Source organism: Haliotis rubra, unplaced genomic scaffold (genome assembly GCF_003918875.1).
Source record: "Haliotis rubra isolate DU_JTF1 unplaced genomic scaffold, ASM391887v1 Scf718, whole genome shotgun sequence".
Lineage (NCBI taxonomy): Eukaryota > Metazoa > Mollusca > Gastropoda > Lepetellida > Haliotidae > Haliotis > Haliotis rubra.
The window spans coordinates 348778-374695 of NW_025767433.1; the positions used below are offsets into that span (position 1 = coordinate 348778).

A 25918-nucleotide genomic window follows, 5' to 3' on the forward strand; every position below is an offset into this window, starting at 1 on the left:
TACAACCATTACCTGTGGTGGTCGGACTTTGGGTCAAAGTAGTTGTCTCTCGTGCCGACGTGGTTGTCTCTTGTGCCGACGTGGTTGTCTCTTGTGCCGACGTGGTTGTCTCTTGTGCCGACGTGGTTGTCTCTCGTGCCGACGTGGTTGTCTCTTGTGCCGACGTTGTTGTCTCTTGTGCCGAAGTGGTTTCCTCTTGCTTCTCTAAAGGGTTTCTTTCTTCTGACTTGGTCTGTAAAATGTGTTACACGACTTTGATTTCATGATCAGATGAATGAGGGTGGATCTTCTTATCAGCAGGGACACATTTAGATTTGTTGAATCTAGTCTGAATTCTAGGTGGCGTTTTTTCTAATGCCTGAATGGTCCGAAACGAGCCCGCTAGACGTGGTCGGTAAGAACATGACAAGCACATGGCGAACAGTAGGTTGATGTTGTTCTAGTTTATATTATCTTCAGAATAACACAATGCAATATTTCCTTTCTCTTTCGCACATTTTTCTGCAGTGAACCGATAACATAAAACAGTCTAGGTTTCGCATGTTTGAATTCTCACCATTTCCACGTGGCTAAAGGATGATCTCAGAGGCTAAGGCCGTAAAGGAAACGGACGAAATATTTTGCAGCAGTTTCGGAAACGTTTCTACAAAAGTTTTCAATAACACGAAACATGTATTCAGCACAGCATGGTTGCAGGTCGCCTTACCGGGACTCTAACATACGTTGCTAGATCAAACAATCTTTAAGAACAATTATTGCCATGGCCTTTTGGCCAGAGAGTCCGCACGGGGCTTGGAATGTTGTTGTTTAGAGCAAGTGACAGTACTCACTGTTTCCTGGCACTTGACACAAAGGTAAGCATTAGGGTCTTGTAGGCTCGTAAAGTGAATAGAAATGTATATAAGACACTTATATATGTTTGAATCTTTATCTGAATGTTTGTAAACTTTATCTTCGCTATGACACCCAGAGTGCAGATGATTAACCTGAATTCTGGAAAGGTTATTTTATTCTGATCACATATTCGTTTAATTCAGTCTTAGTCCTCAGTATTTGTGCTGAGAGTATTTATACATCACTGCTGATTGCAACTTCCGATACCAGTGTCATAGAGCAAACCATTTCACTAAGTTTCATTTAAACTTCACGTATTCAGACGACCTACTTGTTTCAATATAAGTCCAACGTGCACGGAAATACTGTCTCCTTTGTCTGTTTAATATATCAGCAAACATTCGGTGTATCCACTCTTATCATACCACCACCATCACCACCATCACCACCCACAACCCACCAACCAAGGTTCTTAGTTCTCAGTGCCACCTGTAAATGTCAAACACCACTTCCCTGCGTTGTACTACTACTGCTCCTGCAACTACTAGTGAGTGAGTGAGTTAAGGTTTACGCCGCACTCAGCAATACTCCAGCTATATGGCGGCGGTCTGTAAATAGTCGAGTCTGGACCAGTGGTCAACAGCATGAGCATCGATCTACGCAATTGGGAACCGATGACATGTGTCAACCAAGTCAGCGTCCCTGACCACCCGATCCCGTTAGTCGCCTCTTATGACAAGTATAAATCACTGAAAATCAATATCTAAACCTGGACCTTCACGGGTGCCACTACTACTACTACTACTACTACTACTACTACTACTACTACTACTACTACTACTACTATTACTACTACGTACGGGTTAGTGGGAAGCCTAGTGGTCATAGTGTTCGCTAATCAAGGCGAGACCCTTCAGTGTGTGAAACCTATATCTTGTGTCTCCCGCCGTTTTACTGCTGGAATATTGCTAAAAACCATGCCCATTCTAAATTAAGAGTACCTGATGGTCGATGTTCTCCAACATCTGCCGACACTCAGCTAGAAGGTCCTTCCACTTGTCTGCAGTGCAGCTGGCAGCGTCGGAACACGTACAGACAAACGTTCGCGACGTTGAGGTATTCTTTGTAAGAACAGCTTGACTCAACAGATTTCCCTGACAGTAACCCAGAGTCAGAACGTTGTAGACGGTAACAGCACTCACAATCACATACATCTTCTTCTTTTTTCTCTCCTCCAAATAAACCCATCGAGTGAAATTTCACTCTTATAACACAATGACGTTGTTGGCTGTTGCCAATTAGATAAAGAAAATAGCTAATGATCAGTCATAATGATCTGAAATTCACTCATGCAATCACAATTGTGGCTCTCTAATGATTGAGACATGGGGTACACATATATCAACCGAAGTTAATTAAAACGAATAGATGATTTTCAAACCACAAAGTGTGTTAATTGACTGATCTTTCATGACTAATTTGAATGAAACCATTTTTAAGTACGTGATATTCAAGTAGAAATATTTGGGACACGTTGCTTGTTACCCAGGACGCACAATCATAATGTGATGTCTGATTAAACTATTTGAGAACACAGGGTCCGTATATATTAATGCAAAACATTTTTTGGACTTCACCACTTCACTTCACACCACAAAGACAATCCAGTGATCAACAGCATGAGCATCGATCTGCGCAATTGGGCATCAATGACATGTGTCAACCAAGTCAGCGAGCCTGACCACCAGATCCCGTTAGTCGGCTCTTACGACAAGCATGGGTTACTGAAGGTTCATTCTAACCCGGACCTTCACGGGTCAGTTAATCGTTGAATTAAACCGTATGAGCTTAATATGCAAAACGTGTTTTGGACATCACCACTTCTCGGAATCCATATCACACGGATAACACCCAAATTAAAGTCAATTGAGAAAACATTTCGTTTTATCCGTAGGTGTTAAATATAATGTTTTCGACATTAGGTTCTTGTTGGGTGTATATACATTCAATCACCACAAATACGCTGCTCGTTAAAAAAGACAAATGTTGCGTAACAAATATCGCCAATTATAATGCACAAATGACACTAGTTTTGAAATTTAAATTAAGATTTGCGAATACATCTTAGAGTGTCTGCGGATATATTTCGATACAACAAGCTATTTTGATGTCATTAGTTCCGATGCACATATATTTACACATCCAAACACACGTGGTCTATCTCATTTCGTCTCCATCCCCGTCCATCGATTCCGTGGTGCCAATTATGCATTAATTTCCAATTGCATTCGATCTGTTTGGGAAAATCCACAGTTCAGCAGAGGCGCTTAAGTGACGTTGAGTACACAAATTACAATTCGCTTTAAGTACGAAGGCATTAAGCTTATATGAATTGAATTTCTGGAATACTGATTGGTATTCTGAAAATATGAGAGAGTTGAAATGTAGACTTGCAACGTTGAACAGGATTTCAGGTGAAGCAGAATGAAAGGTTGAGTAGTGTAACCCTGGAAGTATTTGCTTGTCACGCCTCGACTCCACACAAGTAATAGTGCATATTTATCATGCGCACATATCCCCGCTCGTAAACATGCTCCTGGCGCTAACACATTATTACCCCGGGTAACCCAAGCTAACTGTTAGGCGCTAGAAGGTTATAGTCACATGACATCCCACCGGTATCCATTTTCTGCTGGGTAAACAGAGGCAATTTTAAACAAATTCAGTTGCCTAAGGTGAGATCACGTGTATCACATGTGCTTCGTTGTGGAGCAAGCCTGAAGTCCTAGAAACTCTCAGGTGTCAAGCTGCCAAACGCGGTCACCCATCCAAGGACTCTCCGCACCCAATGTTGATTAACTGCAGATGATTTGTGACTTGAGCTTTGTGCACAGGATCACAAACAGTGAAAACCATTTCTGGTGTCCGCACGCAGGGATATGTTTGCAATATTGTTAAATCGACGTGAAACCCCACTCACTCACTCACTCACTCAATTGCGAGGTAAGGTGAGGTGAAATTGGGTTTAACGTCGCGCTCGAGAATATTTCGCTCATATGACGATGTGCATGTATGCGTATGTGTAGGTGCGGCTGTTTGTACTAGCCCAGACTTGAGCTGGTTTTATAATGCTAGCCCACTGAGATACCATGCCACAGTGAAGCATGAATACCCCACTCAGACAAATTATACTGACTTCAAGCCAACCAGTCCCTGTTGTACCCATTAATGCCGAGCGCCAGACAGGGACCAACAAGTACCATATTTTAACGTCTTTTGGTGTGACGCGGTCGAGGATCGAACACTCAATTGTGACTCTCATGTAACCTGAATTTGTATACTCACAGATCCTTTGTCCTCAGAAGGTGCAAGCGTCTCCAAGTCTTTACAAATAATACAAAGATGACCTGACGGACAAATACATACACATGGAAAACAAAAACGCAATATATATGAAAGCCATTATATATATTATACATGTCATAACTGTGTTTGTTTGTATGATTGTGGTTACCCTTCTGGCACACCATACATTGATATTAGATATGAACGTGCTACGATCAAAGGCGTGTTGACGTCAATAAGCAAACATCAAGTTTCAGTAAACTGTCATTAGAGCTCCATAAGTTGGAAAATTAATTGATTTCGTTGTTGATTGGCAGATATGACGGCTGCTCAGCTGACTCAAAGCTGGCACGCCATGTACCATGGGAAATACTGGCATGTCATTGAGGGCTACAGCAACAGATGGGGGTTGTCATCAGCCGATTGGCCAGAAACCATCAGGAATCTGATATGAAGTACCATCAGCATTCAGGTCAACCACGAAGGCCACAGCCATTCTCAGATTTCATCCTTGCATGTCAAGTGGTGTGTTTTAAACAGAGTGGCGTCCACATCGTTGTTTAGTCTACAGGGCGGTCCAAAATCGCCTAAAATCTGCGAGTTATGGCCAGACGACCTATCAGCCGTCTGTTGTGGTTTACCCCAAACGGTCAACCAGCTCGACTTAACTGGAATTTGACGTCATGGGGAAGGGTCTACTGGGGGACGAAAGTCGATTTCTTTTGTTCATTACTGATGGCCCAGCTCGTTTTTTACGCCGCACAAACACTGCAGATATCTTGGAGCAAGTACCGTTTATGGACGACAATGCCAGGCCATTGGCTATTTCGTGGTTGCAACCCTACCTGGGTCCACCAGGAGTTCCGATCTCAATCCCATAGTGCATGTGTCGTACACTAAGGGTCGAAGAATACGCCAGAGAGTTCCTTCGGTACAAAATCTTGATGTACTCGAACAAGCCCTCCGTCAAGAATGGAACGCAATGTCTGAACGTCGAATTCAACGTCTGATACACGTGATTTCTTGATTGTCAGAATCTTGAAAAGGACGTTAACGTCATACGACCGCCGTTATCAGCACTACAAAATGGGTCAATTATTTGCCATGTTTGCCGCTCAGAATAAACTACACTATTTCGTTGTTTTTTTGCGATTTGATTTTACATTCAAATATTCTTTGAGGGTTAATTTAACCAAAGTGTAGGTTAAATTGAGGTTTGCAGAAGCTCCTTTTTCTATATTGATATTGGTAACATATTGATACTGTGCATAATATGGGGTGTTGCGATACTTTTTTCCTTGTGTATATTTCAGATACATCTACGTCCAAGCTGTAGGTAATGTAATGACCATGTGCGACATTTTCGATATAGTATGCAAATATTTGAATTACCAGTAAAATTTGAATTCATTTTCCAATGGCCATTTGTTCATTTGAATATTTTGCCACGATAAAAAACCGTTAAAACAACCTTTAAAGATAACCCAGCAATGAAATAGTTTGAAATTTTGAAAAACACATGTTGCTGTTAACTTCTTTAGTATAAGGAACACGTTCTTTTGGACTATCAAGTCAAAACATTGATTACACAACAGTCTCGTTTCCTGTTGACTGGGTCCCGTCCTATTGCGCAACTTAGTACAATAACCAGTCCAGAATTTTGAGACAAATTTATTTAACTGGATACATAATTATTAATCAGTATTTGATACATCGAAGCACTATAACCAGTATAACCAGTATAACCATAGTTGTTTGTAATGTCTCTTTTCACTTTCACAAAAGAAAATTCGGATCGGCTGAAAAGTAGGTCATTGTCTGAATAGGTTGATGAGACTCATGTTTCGGTTTGACTGTTACTCTTTCATCAGGTGAATGAATCTACACCGCTAAGAGGCGACTAACGGGACCGGGTGGTCAGGCTCGGTGAAATGGTTGACACATGTCATCGTGTCCCAATTGCGTAAATCAATGTACATGCATATGTTGATGATCACTGGATTATCTGGTCCAGACTCGATTATTGACAGACAACCGCCATGTAGCTTGAATACTGCTGAGTGCGACGTAAAACAACCAACACACACACTGAGTGTGATGTTTAAAATCAAAACAAAACAGAACGTACACCGAAACGTTGTATTCCGTTTGCAAAAGATACTGACATCATAAATTCTCTCATCTATCTTTCCTACTTGTTAACAAACTGACAGACTGACTGAGTTTGATTGTACGCCGCTTTTAGCAATATTCCAGCAACTTTACGGCGAGGGACACCAGAAATGGGCCTCACACAATGTACCCATGTGGGGATTCGAACCTGGGTCTTCGGCGTGACGAGTCAACGCTTTAACCACTAGACTACCCCACTGCCCCAATGTACACCGAAACGTTGTATTCCGTTTGCATAATAAATTCTCTCATCTATCTTTCTCACTTGTTAACAAAGACGTACAGTATCGCAAACGTAATTGGTGGTTGCGAGTATGCACTTTGCAAATCAACCAAGGATGATATATTGTGACGTGAGTTACTTAGACAGTCTAATGAGAAATACAACGGCATACAAACATCTTCTAACCAAATTAGTCAATATTGTGAAACCGTAAATCATTCTGAACCACCGTTCTGATCTGGTCGGTATTGGTTGTGTGCAAAGATGCATGTACAGCGTTCGGGTTAATCACCGCTTACACAATAAGTGAAATGTGAATCATTAATGACCGATCTGTGGTGTCAATTACGAGTGGATGAGGTTAAGTAACTGGGTTATACGTCGTGTTCAATGTTATTTCTTCAGACATGTTACGCCATGTATCCCGGGCTGTTTAGCGGAATAACTGTGTCTTTAGATACAGAAGTCCATCAGTGGATCCATAACACTTTTATTCGTGATTCAATGTGTATAACTATATGTGTTGCAACAACGACTAGGCGGCATGTAGGAGGCGATGGTCAGCCAAACCTGCCTAGTCGCTGTCTCAGGGTCAAGACTCGACTAACGCAAAGCATTCTCCATTTATCCCTCAGGGTAGAATCCTCATCAGACTGTCACGTGTCGTATTTGTGACAGATGTCTGGTCAGCCTGCAGTACGCCGCACCTCATCCACAATGTCATGCTTCACTGGCCAACCAGCCTTTGTCTAACTTTGATTAAAGGCAGCTAATGACTCTATGGTGGTGGCCATGATGACAATGGTCAAGCTGTGTTGATTTCATTTCTATTGACAGCATGGTCATAACTTAGATAGCTATTCAATTTACATAACTCAAGGAATATTATAAATACCCCTGATAAACCCTGTTCCAAAATGCCAACGATATACACCATGCTAGTTGGTCCAATATTACCATGTATGGTACTATACAATCCATACCATGCACATTTTACTGATTTAACTCTCTTCATTATTGAAGTAATCTTCAGTAACCCATGCTTGTCGTAAGAGGCGACAAACGGGATCAGGTGGTCATTTCTGTTGTACCCGGCCGTGATATTCCTGGAATATTACTGAACGCGGCGTAAAACTAAACTCACTCACTCAATGAATCGACCAAGTTTACATATATTTTTCGTACATGACATGCTTACTCTTCTCGCGAAGACCTGTGGCCGTATGCATATGTCGGGCATACATTCTAGTCCAGATGTAAGTAAACTGTGCGCCCGGGCGTAACATTAAACTGGCATGCATATCTTAGGCTTAGCTAAAGTTACGCCAGGCGTAGTGCACTATATTTACGCCACCTACCCAGCAGGCGTAAGCCGGGCGTAGCCCTGTAATGGCGGCAGTCGTATAGCGATATCGCGGACGACACTTCTACAGAAACCGTACACTTAGAGAAAGGTCACACCCTTTAGAAATATACGACGACCTTGTTGTTCTGTACATAAGATTTAGATTCAGAAGATTTGACAATTTCATGATAGTGGATACAATCAGAGGCGATAATGATTATTGCTCCTACCGCAATTCTACCCTTACCCTGGAAATGCAGGTACTTGCAGCCTTACTGTTTAATGCTACGGGATTATTTGTTTCGCGCCTTTTCCCGGTGGATGAAACACGTTCGAAATAGTACAGTGCGCCTCGACGTAAATCCGTTAAGTCGGGCGTAGTAACGTCTAGGCTTAACCGACGTGTAAGAGCAGGGCGCTGCTAAGCGCGACGTAGTGTGTTACGCCTGACGTTAGCTGCGCCCGACATATGCATGCGGCCACTGGTGTCATCACTGACTTCAGTGGCCCCTTCACAAAACCTTTACAGTTATTTTTCTATTCAAATCAAACGGTTCTTGTTTCGGAGGATAGTTAGGATCAGGCATTCTTTTGCGCTGACGTTCTATATTAAATAGCGGCCGTACCCTTGACGGGGGTTGAAGTACGACAAATTATATTGAGACGGTATGTAACCCTACGTAAATAGTCATAATACCACTGTTTTAATCGCAGATTGTTTGTATATTTCAGAAATACGGAAGACTGACCGACTGAGTTTGGTTTTACGCCGTTTTTAGCAATATTCCAGCAACATCACGGCGGGGGACACCAGAAATGGGGAAATGGAGATTTGTGTGGAGTGACAAAAAATAATGTCCGAGGCAATTCTTTATTTTGACTTATACCATACGTTCCCGAATTATTTCAGGTGAACAATTCACTAGGCTTAGAGTATGTTTATGACGGGTGCACCGGCGGGGCAGAATACGTTCACCTTTTCGCGAACACCTGGTATCATCACTATTTTATAGTGATTCATAAACACATGCTCTGTCATAATGTCAGATCAGATAATGTTAACGTCTGCTTCCTCGACAGCTCTAAAGCATTCGACACCGTGTGGTATGCAGGTCTTCTCCATAAACTGTACACTCAGGGCATACACAATGCTTTATGGATAGCCGTTGACAGTATGTATAAATCCATGACAAGTTGTGTTGCAGCCAACAACGAACTATCATACTGGTTCCCACTATATAGAGGTGTGAGACAAGGAAGTGTTCTCTCCGCAAAACTATACCTGCTTTATATAGATGGTCTACTACAACGTCTCAATCAAAGTAAGAAAGGTGCAGTGATTCTTGACCTTCATGTTGCAGCACCAACACAGGCGGATGACATCGCCTTAATGAGCCCAGTGAAAGCAAATCTACAAGACATACTCAACATCTGTCAAGACTGACTGACTGACTGAGTGAGTTTGGTTTTACGCCGCTTTTAGCAATATTCCAGCAACATCACGACACCAGAAATGGGCTTCACACATTGTGCCCATGTGGGGATTCGAACCCGGGTCTTCGGCGTGACGAGCCAACGCTTTAACCATTAGGCTACCCCACCGCCCGACATCTGTCAAGAATACAGTTCAACATGGAGATTCACCTTCTTTCCAACAAAATCCCAAGTCGTTAGGTTTGGCCGAAAGGACAAGCTGATGGCACCGATTCTTCTACACACGGAAGTAGTTCCAGCAGTGTCAGAGATCAAGCATGTTGGGATTATCCTGAACCCCCAATTCAACTGCTGGGGGAGAACACTACAGAGCTGTTCCAAACATCGACCACAATGCCACTTTACAGATCAGGATAATGATTTCAATTGTCCTTGAGCTAGTTAATAGTTAAATATGTGATAATCTAGTTATTTTACTGTTCTTTGACAATATGATTTTATACAGTTCATAAATATTATATATTTTGTATTCATTTGTCTCCTGTACTTCGCTAACATGATGTTGTATGTCAAAATGTTGGGGTGTTGTCACTGTTTAAATTTATCTCGTCACGATATGGCTGTAATTTCGTCGATATCACGTTAAAGTATTTCCCACGCTCACTAATCGTAATGTATTCAAAGGCTATACATATTTGTTTTCTCATCTTACGCAAGTTGTTGATTTTGGATGTTTATTGTCCACAGCTTTCAAATTGAAAGAACTTTTCAGGACAAGGACGTATTTGGAATGTAGAAATTGCCACATGAAAGGCCACCATTGACACACAGTGTTTATGCAATAAAAAACAAATATAATATTTATATAGACATTGCACGAGTTACGCTTACAAACAAGTAGCAATAAACGTACATTTCTATGAATAATATGCTTTACTGGTACTATTACGTTTTGCATGCTTTATTAAGCTACAACTTTGAATTGAAATTGCATGCTTTATAGGTGCATTTTAAACGCCGTTAACACACGCCACCTAGCACGACAGTTGCATTCATAAGCATTTTCCACATCTATTTCAAACAGATGTGTTTAGCACAGAATTTACATGAAAACAACCCAAGATGAATTTAACATTATAGAACATACACTCACTGGTTTAATTTGCTATCTGCCTGTCGCCAAGCAGCAATCTCTCCTTTGAAGCTTTCCTGTTTTTATATTAACTGAATGTCATGTCAGTTTCATGAAATTATATTGAAAGGGTTCGTAGGCCCACGTAAATTACAGATAGTCATATCTACTACCCTTTTAACTCGCAGTTTTCCTGTTTTTATATTAATTGAATTTCATGTCATTGCATGAGATAATTGGCAGATTCAATTGTGCCTATATTTAAGCATACAAACCAACGTTTCAAGGCAGTATAGCTGAACGTAAAACATGTAAACATCGTGTTTGTTGGACATTATATTGTCAATATTATTCAATGTTAGTATACGTGTGTGAGAGTGAGTGAGTATGGTTTTACTCCGCTCTTAGCAATATTTCAGCAATATCACGGCAGGAGACACATGAAATGCGCTTCACCATTGCGAACGCTTTAACCACTAGGCTACCCCACCACCCCACGTGTGTGTGTGTCGGTGTATTGGTTTCATAATTTAATGTCAGATCAAGTCACATGTAGGTCAAAGGATACATGTCATACACGCGGAATGTAAAATACTTACTAAATGTATATGGATTTAGATTCTAGTCCACAGTCAGGTGGCTGCATTGATCCACGTGTTAAAACAGAATCTCGACCGGTGTAATCGAAATGGTTTCATATTTTTACGTTATACAACATGAAAACCAGTTTACGATAGCTCCATTGTATACTGGGCGGTGGGGTAACTTAATGATTAAAGCGTCCGCTCGTCACGCTGAAGACCCGGGTTCGATTCCCCACATGGGTACAATGTGTGAAGCCCATTTCGGGTGTCCCCCGACTTCATATTGAGTCATTCACTCACTCACTCCTTTGTCTATTACGAAATGTGTAACAATACACAATAAGCAGGCTGTGCGATTAAAGGTAACATTTTGGTGTTTTGTATTTTCAAAATACAAGGAAATCGTAGAGTTCAAGATTAACATATGGTATGGACAGGTAAAAAGGATTAAACATGTGTAAAACCATGGACAATAGGTGATCCAAAACATATACTCAACAGAAAAAACAAGTTAACGACCACACAATTTTCAATATTAAAGTATTAAATTGTTCATGTTATGATCAATGGTGGTCCAAAACATATAGTCAATTGTTCATGTTATGATCAATGGTGGTCCAAAACATATAGTCAACAAAAAACAAGTTAAGGACCTCCCAATTTTCAATATTAAAGTATTAAATTGTTCATGTTATGATCAATGGTGGTCCAAAACATATAGTCAACAAAAAACAAGTTAAGGACCACCCAATTTTCAATATTAAAGTATTAAATTGTTCATGTTATGATCAATGGTGGTCCAAAACATATAGTCAACAAAAAACAAGTTAAGGACCACCCAATTTTCAATATTAAAGTATTTAATTGTTCATGTTATGATCAATGGTGGTCCAAAACATATAGTCAACAAAAATCAAGTTAAGGACCACCCAATTTTCAATATTAAAGTATTTAATTGTTCATGTTATGATCAATGGTGGTCCAAAACATATAGTCAACAAAAAACAAGTTAAGGACCACCCAATTTTCAAAAGTTTTTTTAATAGTTCATATTATGATCCATATAATACTTAAATATTTAATATTGGGGTGGTCCTTGGCTTTTTTGTTGAGTATATATGTATCAGTTATGTCCTTGACAGTGGCAAGAAATTACTCATAATACACGTGTTTAATTCACACAACGACGAAACCCTCCCTTTAGAAACTTTTGTTTCATTTGGGTTTTTTGGCTGAACAGAGCACAAAGCAATAGTAAACCTGTAGCATGTACTGGCACAGTAAAATACGATAACAATGACGGGCTATCTCATGACTTATGAGTGCGTGAGTTTAGTACTATGCCGCACTCAGCAACATTGCAGCTTTATGGCGTCGGTCTGTAAAAATTCGAGTCTGGACCAGACAATCCAGTGTTTCAACAGCAGGAGCATCGATCTACGCAATTGGTACACGATGACATATGTCAACCAAGTCAGCGAGCCTGACAACCCGATACCTTAGCCGCCTCTTACGACAAGCATGGGTTACTGAAGATCAGTTCTAACCCGGATCTTCAGGGCTCGAAAACAATAAGGCTGTAACCATATGGCTAAAAAGAATGTGTGAGACGAATTAGAAAAACATAATGTTTTTTATGTTTGTCTGTTGCTTAACCTTCCTCAAACGGTTACTGTGACACATGAGCAAATGCATGTAATGTGGATTCACTTACTAGCTAATCCCTCGACAGGTTAAGAAATGCATAAATACCCTCGACAGCTTATCAAAATATCATACCAGTTTGCGAAACAGTTTCCAAATATAACTTGCCAGTCGGGCTAGTTATGCTTGAAAGTTACTAGCCCACAAAATAATTCACTAGCCCGAAATTTGAAGGTAGACACGTGTTTCATCATTAAACTGCTTGTATGATGAACATTTTTATCAGGCCATAATCTTGCTTGATTTAAAAGTATATTAACTTAACAAGTCGGAGAGAGCGATCAATTTACAAACAGACCCCATGAAAATTCACTAGCCAGTCGGGTCAGTGACCGTGGAGATTTATTGGCCCGAAGGGATTTTTACTAGCCACGGACTAACGGGCCAATGGCTATTTCGCACACTGTATCATACTGTAGTATCACGAAAATGGTAAGTGCATGTGTGCTTCTTGAATAAACGATAAGACAAATTAATATCGATCAAGAAGGAGAAAAGGGTTTTGAATTTCGTGTGACAGGTAAAATTTATTTATTTGTAAAATGTTGACATACAGCTAAAATTTATGGATGATGTCATTCCTTCATTACATAACTTGCACCTGGTTCACATGTGTGTTTTTATTCTCAACCAAACAGCAGACAATATTTACAAACTGTATAAAGAGGGGTACATCTAACGGCAGTTTGTAAATATTGTCTGACCCAGAGGTTACTGTTTCAGAATATAATGTTTCTTGTATGTGACTAGACACCGTTACACAACTGACGCTACACTGTCTCATTGTTACTTACAACTGCGCAGTTTGTACAGGGTCTCTCTGCGGTTGAAGAAGAGGAGATAGACTTCAGATTGTAACATATATGAACACATATTCTACATCACATTACAAATCGACAAAGCGTACATGTAGGTAGAGAAGTGCAATCTATAAACTATTTACAGATTAACATACAGATTAAGATCAAATATCTTTGAAAAGTTTAAATATACATGTACGTATAGCGGTGCAGTCGAAAAGCAGTCAAACGTATTAACATTTACGATCAAAATAGATGAATGCAGCAAAGCGTGTTCGGGTGATCGGAGGGCGTGGTGGGCGAGCTGTCTAGACGCCATGCTAGAGATACGGGGAACTTGAGGTGCCAGGATCGAGCCCACCTGTGTCCTGGTGTAAAAACCTTGGAGTCAGCTTTGTGTGCAGACTCTTCCAGTGTTGTCACAACCCCTAGTGTACAGGACACAACCCTGTGCACTTAAAGGAACCCATGAATCCGTTGATACATGACCCGATGGTGGCCACATGAATGCGTGCAAACACCTAGTTGCCGGTACAGCAAAGTGCAGTAAACTTGGACAAAGCACTGTGACTATGTGTCCCAGTCCACCCAGCTGTGAATGGGTACCTCGTAAGGATGGGAAAGCCGCGTTGCCTTGGTGCGCCTAGTGGCTACAAGAGTTGTATGATCCTCAGGAGTTGAGATTGATAATACGATTTGGCGTTTGAGCAGCTGAGCTGGATATTTGTGCTATACAAATATTAGCATAATGATCCTGGCACAGTCCGGCTGGTTCATCATCAGCTCACGGCCCTTGCCCCCTCTAGACGCAGCCAAGACAGCAAATGGGACTTCTCCAAGAAAGTGCTGCCGAGACGAACTAACAAAGAGCAGTGGATATGTAGACTCCCCAACACTGCGGCATTCTGCATTACCCAGTTCTTCAGAAGGTATGTGCTCCCGGTGGAGTGTCATGCCATCAGGAAGGACAAAACCAGCGGCACAGACAAGATACAAAGCAAAGGGCACAGACAAGATACAAAGCCAAGGGCACGGACAAGATACAAAGCCAAGGGCACAGACAAGATACAAAGCCAAGGGCACAGACTAGATACAAAGCCAAGGGCACAGACTAGATACAAAGCCAAGGGCACAGACTACATTCAAAGCCGAGGGCAAAGACAAGATACAAAGCCAAGGGCACAGACAAGATGCAAAGCCAAGGGCACAGACAAGATACAAAGCCAAGGGCACAGACAAGATGCAAAGCCAGGGGCACAGACAAGATACAAAGCCAACGGCACAGAGTAGATACAAAGCCAAGGGCACAGACAAGATACAAAGCCATTCTGCATTACCCAGTTCTTCAGAAGGTATGTGCTCCCGGTGGAGTGTCATGCCATCAGGAAGGACAAAACCAGCGGCACAGACAAGATACAAAGCCAAGGGCACAGACAAGATACAAAGCCAAGGGCACAGACAAGATACAAAGCCAAGGGCACAGACAAGATATAAAGCCAAAAGCCAAGGGCACAGACTAGATACAAAGCCAAGGGCACAGACTAGATACAAAGCCAAGGGCACAGATACAAAGCCAAGGGCACAGACAAGATACAAAGCCAAGGGCACAGACAAGATACAAAGCCAAGGGCACAGACAAGATACAAAGCCAAGGGCACAGACAAGATACAAAGCCAAGGGCACAGACAAGATACAAAGCCAAGGGCACAGACAAGATACAAAGCCAAGGGCACAGACAAGATACAAAGCCAAAGGGCAAGATACAAAGCCAAGGGCACAGACAAGATATAAAGCCAAGGGCACAGACTAGATACAAAGCCAAGGGCACAGACTAGATACAAAGCCAAGGGCACAGACAAGATACAAAGCCAAGGGCACAGACAAGATGCAAAGCCAAGGGCACAGACAAGATACAAAGCCAAGGGCACAGAGTAGATACAAAGCCAAGGGCACAGACAAGATACAAAGCCATTCTGCATTACCCAGTTCTTCAGAGGGTATGTGCTCCCGGTGGAGTGTCATGCCATCAGGAAGAACAAAACCAGCGGCACAGACAAGATACAAAGCCAAGGGCACAGACAAGATACAAAACCAGCGGCACAGACATGATACAAAGCCAAGGGCACAGACAAGATACAAAGCCAAGGGCACAGACAAGATACAAAGCCAAGGGCACAGACAAGATACAAAGCCAAGGGCACAGACAAGATACAAAGCCAAGGGCACAGACAAGATACAAAGCCAAGGGCACAGACAAGATACAAAGCCAAGGGCACAGACTAGATACAAAGCCAAGGGCACAGACAAGATACAAAGCCAAGGGCAAAGACAAGATGCAAAGCCAAGGGCACAGACAAGATACAAAGCCAAGGGCACAGACAAGATGCAAAGCCAAGGGCACAGACAAGATACAAAGCCAAGGGCACAGACAAGATACAAAGCCAAGGGCAAAGACTAGATACAAAGCCAAGGGCACAGACAAGATACAAAGCCAGGGGCACAGACAAGTATGCCAAGTACGTTTGGTGGACATTTCAAGCAATACAAAACCATGAACAAGATCAACTTAAGCTTATGGGGATTGCAATGTTCATATTGTAGCGACAAAACTCTTTCTACATCCATAAGAAATCTCTGCTAAAAGCAGAGTCCATTGTACAATTCTTACTTTGTCTTTTGTCTTTACAGCTGTACGGTGTTGTTTGCAAACAAATCGAGTCTAGATCACTGATGCATACTAGTATTTCCTCCACGTGGCTACCATGGAACTTTGTGAAAGTTTTACTGAGGCCTTAAATGTAGTAACCTTGACCGAACAGTTTCTGAGCAAGAGCGGTGTGAAGCTATTTGAAATCTTCTCAAATCAAATACCAATGGTTAGTGCATATTGTTATTATTTTGCGGTTTAAGGAGTGGTATTTTCAAGCGATTATCCTATACAGAAGATTCCATTTTAGCCACGAATAGGGTTCCCAGATCGCATAAGTCTGAGGAATCTGTTGCTACAGACGGAGTGGTTGGTTGTTGTTTAAAGCCGCACTCAGCAATATTCCAGCCATAAGGCAGCGGTCTGAAAATAGGGAATCTCAGCCAAGTGTCTACCGATATCAATTACAGCAACACGAGTTGATATAATTGATATCAGTACACACGAGGGTGAGATTCTATTCATCATCCAATATTACTCTTCATAAGCTTTCACTAAAAAATGTACATCTCTGAACACGGTGTTACCATTAGACGTGTAGTGCAGCTATGTCATATCATTGTGATGTCATCAAGATCATGGCGCCACAGCATTGTCAGGGCATGGTACAAAATCTACTGTCAAAACGATATCTCCTAGGAGATATCGTTTGATCTCAACACAAGCAATATCTCCAATGGAACACAGTTTTGGATGCTGATTAATCGAGTCTGGATCAAACAAACCAGTGATCAACAGCATGAGAATCGATCTACGCAATGCTACAGACAGAACACGAAATCAACTGTAAACATTTGCTGTATATGAGAAAATGAATAAATATATATCAGCAAATGAGTGTCATATCTTGTTAAATTTGGTTGAACTTCTAAACTGTACGAAACGCCAAGTATTATGTTACAGAATAATACATTAATGGTGCACAACAAAAATCTTATTGGTTGAGAGTTAAACAAAGCAAGTTAGAATCTCTGTCGACAGACACATTAACTGACAAAATATTACAGATTTAATTTCAGATTAATTACAGAAGTAATTTGAGAAAACTGAAAACATATGGTTGAAATAATGTTATATTTTAACAAATGTTTCACAAAAGAAATCAAATTTGAAAACAGAAGTAAAAACGGCGCATGGTAGATATTAACATATGGATATTATATGGATAATAAGTCACAAAAACGAAAAGTCCGATAACTGATCTGGGATGAGCTTATTGGTTTGTTTTAGCCTCGCCTGAAACGACAGCCTTTTATTGCACATTCCTCTTATTGGCCAAAACTCTTCTGCGAATTGTTCTGAAAATATAACTTTAAAAACTTATTTTATCCTATTACCAACAGGAACGTAATCGAGCCATATCGGACATATCGATCACAGGTAAACCCATGCAAACAACCATTACTACTGTTTTCAGCTAAAAAGATATGTTAACTTAGTCCTCTGGACAGTGTTACCTGTAACAGTCTAGATGTGACCTATGTCACTCTTTTACACAATACACACATAAACCTGTGAAATCTTTTTTTGGGTCCTTTTCATCACAAGGAGAAGATCTGTTTTCTTATCATACACTCTCACACACTTGGATGGGTTACACACTTGCATATTCTATTTACTCAAAGGGTGAACGCGATTACGACTCCTCAGCAACATGCCGATCTGTGTTCACAGCACGATGAAGACAGTTTGCTTAACACGTTTAACAAAATGTATTCGCTTAGGCTATCAAGCATTATGTCTAAAGTAAACATTCTCAAGGACGTAGCTTGAATAGAAGCAAGAAAAATAAAATAAATGTCGTCTAGATAACTACCATTGATACTCAACGGATATATTTTGGAAGCGCCTATGTCAATCTGGTCTTATGTTTTATTGAACACTTCAAAGAAGATATTTTCTACGGGTATCGTGTTCAGATGGGACAAAGGAAACAATTCATGCTCCTACAAAGCAAGTTGAGATTCAAACTGGGATGTGCATAAACAGACAAGGTTTTATACCATTATTCGACTGTAACTTAACAAATACTTTATTATTCAACAGTTTGTGTTTAGATCAGACATGTAAGGTCGTCCCCAGTACGGTCTTTCCAAACACTATTATAACAGTAGAGATGCGTGTTTAATTGGTACCGAACCACAATTTCGTTTGTGTCTTCAATGCAATGGATGTTATTTTAATGTCATGTAAAAGTAAGTGTTTAATTTAGGTCACCTCGGTAGTATTGTGACTTGATCAGGTTGGTCAGTTTCTCGAAAATTTCAGATATAAACTTTCACCGTAGTACAGAAGAACAACTATGGTTTAAAACTAGTTATTGAATATTGAATCTTTCTGACTATTTGGAAACAATACGATATATATGGGCTTAGACATCGCCAGCAGGATTGGTTAGGTTACCATACTAGGGATCATAGGGACTACATGCTGTGGACATTGCTTCCCACCCGGATTTACACATGTTTTATGTCATATAAAATATACCCGGGTGGGTTGTGGCCATACACTGACACATCAATTGTCTACGCCTCAGAACATAGTGAATTCATCCCTGTTCACCGAGGCCATGCCTCTATGTTATGTCAGTAAACTTGACAGAAGCTGTTGGTGAAAAGTTGCCCTTACATATGTCCTTCAGTTTCTGCCTGTCTGAATGTGGAACTATTTCTACATTGCACGGGTTAGACCGGTTACATTTGAGGCATATACATATGTATATAGTGATTTCATGTTAAACGTACATCCGTCTTGACGTAGTGTACATGGTGAAGAGTGAATTCATGACACACACGAATCACTGTGATATAATAACGGAAGTGTGTTCTCAAAATGTGCATTGTAAAATAATGTACTTTGTCTTGGAACAGAGAAAACCGATTACGGGCACGCTAACAGAAGCATAGTATCGAATACAAGAAGAGAACATTTCGAAGAACCGCTCACTGGTGGGGAAATGGGAACCAACAAAGGTGTCTGAATGAGTGAGTGAGTGAGTGAGTGAGGGTTTACGCTGATTTTATCAATATTCTAGTAATATCACGTCGGGGGACACCAGAAATGGGCTCCACACATTGTACCCATGTGGGGATTCAACACGGGGATTCTGCGTGACGAGCGAACGCTTTAGATGTCTGAACAGTCATTGGTTGTTCCTGTGATTGACTGATGTGCGATCACCATGTGCAAGTCACGTGGCCTCACTTCATCAAATGTGATTGGATGTTTGACTGTTGTATACGGATAACGAGTCTAACAGATCGCATATAAATACCGGTAAGTAACACTGCTTGTCAGATACGGCGGCCACACACTGAAGCAACATTCAAGAATTGGTGCATCCACACTGAAAAGGTCAGTTTCAGCTCCTTTGCTTTAGAATGAAAACACCTATCTATTCTCGTACCGTTTTTCATCTCACGTTCGTTTAGTATTGTGTAATAATTTCATGTTTCAGTCTAAATCCTTCTCAATGGCGATGCTTCTGATGAGTTTAATGTTCGTCTTGTCTTCTGCAGCTGCGTATGAGGTAGGTTTGCTCTGTGAAATATGGTCAGGAAAAATTAGATCGAAGTTATATCGACATTATATGACAGTGACAGATTGTTCATTAAATCCAACCTCTCTCAACTAAAAAGCAGTCTGTGGTGCACCTTTTGCCTGTTGCCAATATATTTTCAATAATATTGTTGAGTCCAGCTCTAAACGACAATCAATTGATATATTTGCAGTGGAGAAATATCAGCGCGACCTACGGGGATACGACAATGCTGCTGAACGTGGCAATCGGAGATGACATCATTGAGCTGCAGTCCCACAAACCAGACAATGCACCTGACTCTTTCCATGAGACAACCAACCTCCACGTGTTTTCCAGGGTATTTAGCTTTATACACTAAATGCCTAAACTTAAAAGTTTGAGTGTTTACATCCGAAATTTGTGTCAAAGTTAAAGGCACTATATCACACCATATTTCTCTAAAAATAAATTAATGCATTTCTCTCAATAATGCTAACTATCAGCCCTCAGCGAAGCCACCATATAATTTATTCCAATAATGATTACGAATTTAGATTGCAATGTTAGATTAAAGCGTTCGAATTAATTAATGCAACGTTGCATTAAATAGGCTCTCGCGCCCTCTACCGGCCGAACATTATTTCAAGCGAACTCCATAGAGTTATGCCCGAGCGTTCTTTACGAATATCCTACGCAAAACTCGTCTTTGAAACCAGTTCAGCAAACACCGACAACACCGCGTGCGACAGTTTTCGATGTACGGAGCAAGTGTTCTCTTTTTGGAAATTATTCGCCTCGAAGTTTCAATTATCGATTTCAGGCAAGTCGTTAAGGATAAAAAGTCTTATTGCACCAGTGGGAAGGTAAAGTGAGTGGATATGCCCCAATATATATAGTATAGGCCAAAATATTGTCGAAATTGTTTGACATTGTGCCTTTAACGTACAATTTAGAACTTATATTCACAGTAACATCTGTAAAATGGATTTATAAGCCATGCTCCCCCTGTGTGTTTAAACACTGATGATCATTGCTTTGACACTTATGTCTCTAGTCAAGTATGGATTATCAGTGAGTGAGTGAGTATGGTTTTACGCCGCTTTTAGCAATATTTCAGCAATATCACGGCGGGGGACACCAGAAATGGGCTTCACACATTGTACCCATGTGGGGATTCGAACCCGGTCTTCGGCGTGACGAGCGGACGCTTTAACCACTAGGCTACCCCACCGCCCCATGGATTATCAAGGTTGACAGGTCGTCTTAACCATAGAAATAGAGAAGAACGTCTTTCTCTATTGCTGTCTTCACATATCGGGGAAGACCTTTTCAGCAACATGAAATCTTTTCTCCAGAGTATTTGGTATTTTTGTCTACAAGCTTAAAACTAACGTTAAAACACTTACAGCGTTAACGTCCCTTTCCATGAGCTGAAAGTATAAATATACTACTCACTGGCATGGTATTCATTACTAACACCATAGGATTCCTGGGTAAAACTGGTTCCCAGTAACAGAAAAGTAAACTGTATTTGTGAGGAAGGCACTGTGACGTTGATCACTCACTTGCGTTGTCTTGATATCTACATGCCAAATTGTTACTCGTTGGTATCTTGACGTCAATTTTATAATATTTCAGCAACTTGTTGCCATGAGAAATTCGGTGGACAAAGCATGCTATGTCAGACACATCAATGAAACCTTTGAAGAGTTGAAAGAGAAGATAAACGGCATTGAACAGGTACGTGGAGGATCGCAATTTCCACGCAATGTGAGTCATGCGTGTATGCAATTATGAGTTCAGTACAACAAGGTGAGTGAGTGAGTGAGTATGGTCTTACGCCGCTTTTAGCAACATTCCAGCAATATCACGGCGGGGGACACCAGAAACGGGCTTGTACACATTGTACCCATGTGGGGAATCGAACGGCGTGACGAGCCAACGCTTTAACCACTAGACTACCCCACCGGCCCTGTATAACAAGGGCTTGATTATTTAGTTCAGAAAAACTCCATCATGCCACGTTTTCAAATGTATTGTGACATTGAATCTCAGATGCAATTATCTTTCTTGCCTACCATATGTCCCCGTGTTTGTTCAGGTGAACCCATAGTGTGTGACCTCTTCTAGAGGCATTTAGAAGTTGGGGGAGTAAGGAAGGATAACAGTATATAGTTGTTATCCTTCCCCTTTGCCCGTGGTTGTGGCGATCACGTTATTGTTATATTTTCTTAACTTTCATAGACGTTGTGTTCTGGATGTCACGGATTCCTGTTTATTTACAAAGACACAACACTTTACACAATGAGACTTAATGTCATAGAAATTATCTTTGGATTTATTATCCCCGCCACGAGGGTGATTTAGGCTTGAGCTCTGTCCGTCCGTCCGAGATGATGGGGACAGATTTTCTCAAAATCCGTTATAGATAGGGAAATTTGGTATGTGTTTTCAGGACATGAATGTCGTGGTGGAGCTCGAACACGAACACCGCGTTACGTTTCTTCACAGAGTTATGACCCTTGTCATGTGTTTCTTGACTTAGTGCACGTTATCCCCAATGGGGGCATATTTTCTCAGTAACCGTTACAGATAGGGAATCCAAATTTGGTATGTGTTTCAGGACACGAATGTTGTGGTGGAGTTAAAAACAGGAACCAAATAGGAACAGAACACAATGGTGGGGGATATTGATGGCCATGTCTTCTTGTTCATGATAACCTAAAGAGGCACCGACACATTTAGAAAATGATATTTTCTTTTTTCCATCTGAAGCACGACGCCAGCAAAGGCCAAATCGCTGAAGACTGGATTGACGTGAAGAATGTTTGCCCCATCGAGTCGTGGGCTGTTAAGGAGCTGCTGGGAGACGAGATCGACTGCTTCTGCCGCTTCCACGACGTCTACTACGTCGGTCTCGTGCACACGGGAACCGTGGACCTAAAAGGTATGCATTGTCTTCCATCGCTGATTTTCTGAAATTCTAAACAACAAACACATATTTACTGTCAGATATTATTCGATTGGTATTCTCATCTACTTTACGCATTTCCGTGCAAGCGTCTTCACTAATGTCAACTCTATAAAACGAACAAAAACAACAAGTGTTCGTTTGCTTCAAGCAATTAACAGTCACTGGTAAATAAATGACGTCTTAATCAGTGATAAATGACGATAGGGTTATGCTTTGGAATGTGGAAGCATTTTCCTTTTAAGTGAGATAACACGGAAACTGTTTGGTGAGATAACACGGAAACTGTTTGGTGAGATAACACGGAAACTGTTTGGTGAGATAACACGGAAACTTTTTGGTGGGATAACACGGAAACTGTTTGGTGAGATAACACGGAAATTGTTTGGTGAGATAACACGGAAACTGTTTGGTGAGATAACACGGAAACTGTTTGATGAGATAACACGGAAACTGTTTGGTGAGATAACACGGAAACTGTTTTGTGAGATAACACGGAAACTGTTTGGTGAGATAACACGGAAACTGTTTGATGAGATAACACGGAAACTGTTTGATGAGATAACACGGAAACTGTTTGATGAGATAACACGGAAACTATTTGATGAGATAACACGGAAACTGTTTGGTGAGATAACACGGAAACTGTTTGATGAGATAACACGGAAACTGTTTGGTGAGATAACACGGAAACTTACATACGGTTCATTTCTCATACACACATATCCCTATACATTATATTTTGTAAAATTAATTTGATTATTACAGATAGACCCAGGAGACACAAGCGTGCAGCGGGTTATAGGGTATCAGTTGCAAGCGCGTGCTGTTGCTGTTGCCACTGCGAACAAAGGTTTGAAGCAAGTCGAGAACAGTGAAGAATGTGTACATTCTCGAAACTGAAATGTAATATGTCACGTGGATATTTTATATTAATACATTCATAAATATCCAGATATTCGTGATTGTCAAAACTCCAAGACCTTCGCAGCTCAATAGATGTAATGAAAACTAAGATTTGCCACAGTTCATTTTCTGCAAAGTTGAAGTAAACTTTTCGCATCCTAAAAGTTTTTGTTGTTGTTATTTTGTTTTGAACAAATTTGTATAATTTGAATCTGCTATTGCTTTACAAAATGCTTGTTATCTCTCGCATGGACATCGCTTAGGACTTCTGACAGAAAGTAAATGGACGTTGGAAAGCCATTTGGAGTGAGAGAGTGAATTTAGTTTCACGCTGCACTCAGCAATATTCTAGCTATATAGCGGCGGTCTGTACTTATATAATCGAATCTGGACCTGACAACACGGTCTTGGAATTGGTCTTCAGCCGCCCTTTCCGGTGGTAAGAGGCGACTAACGGGATCGGGTGGTCAGGCTCGCTGGCTTGGTTGACACATGTCATCGTATCCCAATCGCGCAGATCGATGTTCATGCTGTTGATCACTGGATTGTCTGGTCCAGACTCGATTATTTACAGACCGCCGCCATATAGCTGGAATATTGCTGATTGCAGCGTAAAATTCAACTCACTCACCCCTGAATGTTTCTCTGTGAGCGCAACAAACAGCGGGGCAATAGGCAAGCCCAGAAATAAATGGTATACCAAATATACTCCTCTTCAGTCGAGGCGTTCGTGAAGAACAGCCTCTTTGTAGTGAGTGCTGGGTAACGGTGATAGCTCTTCCACCGTGTGGACCCGGGGTAGAATGTGTCCACAGCCCCCATTGCTCGTCGTAGAAATCGACCGAATTGGGCAACATGTTTGCCGTGGGTTGCATCGCACCCTGTGTCGGTGGAGGAAGGGTTAAGTGGGTGAGTGAGTGAGTGAGTTAAGTTTTACGCCGCACTCAGCAATATTCCAGCCATATGGCGGCGGTCTGTAAATAATCGAGTCTGGACCAGACAATCCAGTGATCAAAAGCATGAGCATCGATCTGCGCAATTGGGAACCGATGACATGTGTCAACCAAGTCAACGAGCCTGACCACCCGATCCCGTTAGTCGCCTCTTACGACAAGCATAGTCGCAGAAAGTCCAGTGCAGAAAAACAACAACAGTATGTAGATGGGGTTTGGACCACTCTACACCCTCCTCCAAACAGGGGCTTCCCCCAGATGAAAACCACCGGCAAAGGTGCACTCCAATTAGAGATACACAGGCACATAGGTATGGAACACAACAATGCCAGGAAGCAAGCTATCGCGCGAAGCGTATGCCGAGAACCGATCGGGTCGTTTGTCCCTTTGGAAGTAGCACATACCGCAAGCCAGATGTACACGAATCCGAGGTGGCCCACAGACGTACGGAGTGGCATGGAGAACACAGAAGTCGAGGTCATTACAGCAGGGTTAAAATGTCACATTCAAAGGTCAAGGTCATCAACGTGGTCAGTATCGCGTATGCCCACCATTGGCATCAAGAAGAGCATGGCATCGCCTTGCCATGGACCCAACAAGGGTCTGAATGACACGTTGGGGAATGTTGGCCCACTCCTCCTGAAGTGCTTGAGCCAATCGTTCTAGTGTCTGCGGCTGTTGTTGACGTTGAAGTACACGTCGGTCCAACTCATCCCATAGGTGCTCTATGAGATTCAAATCCGGCGATTTTGACGGCCAAGGCAGAGCCTGGACGTTGTTTGCCAGAAGGTAAGCTGTTGTGTGTCGAGCTGCATGTGGCCGGGCGTTGTCATGCTTTAAAATGACATTGGCGGTCCAGGTGATGGGTAGGACGTGAGGTCTCAGGATCTCGTCTGTGTACCTCCGATTGCCCTGCACACGGGCAAGATCTGTTTTTCCAGTGTGTGAAATGTCTGCCCTTACCATAACGCTCCCACAGCCGAACCTGTCAACTTCTTGGATTCAGCATGGCACAAAACGTTGTCCCTGACGTCTGTAAACTCGAGTTCTTCCACCTGAACGATAGAGTAGGAAACTGGATTCGTCACTGAACCACACTCTTCTCCAACACAGTTGCGGCCATTGACGACGTTGTTGACACCATTGACGACGTTGTTGACGGTTCTGTGCTGTCAAAGTGACCCCATGAACAGGACGTTGAGCCCGAAGTCCTGCTTCTCGCCATCTGTTCCTCACTGTCTGGGCCGATATCCTACGCAGGCCCGGTATGTTGGAGTGAGTGAGTGAG

The 25918-nt window shown here is 41.6% G+C and overlaps 2 protein-coding genes across 3 annotated transcripts in view; one reads left to right on the forward strand and one right to left on the reverse strand.

The window, feature by feature from the left end:
- The window catches only part of LOC124259331 (WSC domain-containing protein ARB_07867-like), a 28424-nt gene extending 26366 nt beyond the window's left edge, over positions 1 to 2058 (reverse strand). For both annotated transcript variants that reach the window (XM_046693454.1, XM_046693455.1), the window contains exons 1-2: positions 1836 to 2058; positions 13 to 232 (exon numbers count right to left, since the gene is read on the reverse strand). In XM_046693454.1, coding sequence (XP_046549410.1) covers positions 13 to 232; positions 1836 to 2048 — 433 coding nt within the window. In that variant the 5' untranslated portion in view covers positions 2049 to 2058. The remainder of the gene's footprint in view (positions 1 to 12; positions 233 to 1835) is intronic.
- A 17501-nt stretch (positions 2059 to 19559) lies between these two features.
- The window catches only part of LOC124259333, a 57662-nt gene continuing 51303 nt past the window's right edge, over positions 19560 to 25918 (forward strand). Inside the window, exons 1-2 of the mRNA XM_046693457.1 lie at positions 19560 to 19634; positions 19738 to 19809. Coding sequence (XP_046549413.1) covers positions 19753 to 19809 — 57 coding nt within the window. The 5' untranslated portion in view covers positions 19560 to 19634; positions 19738 to 19752. The remainder of the gene's footprint in view (positions 19635 to 19737; positions 19810 to 25918) is intronic.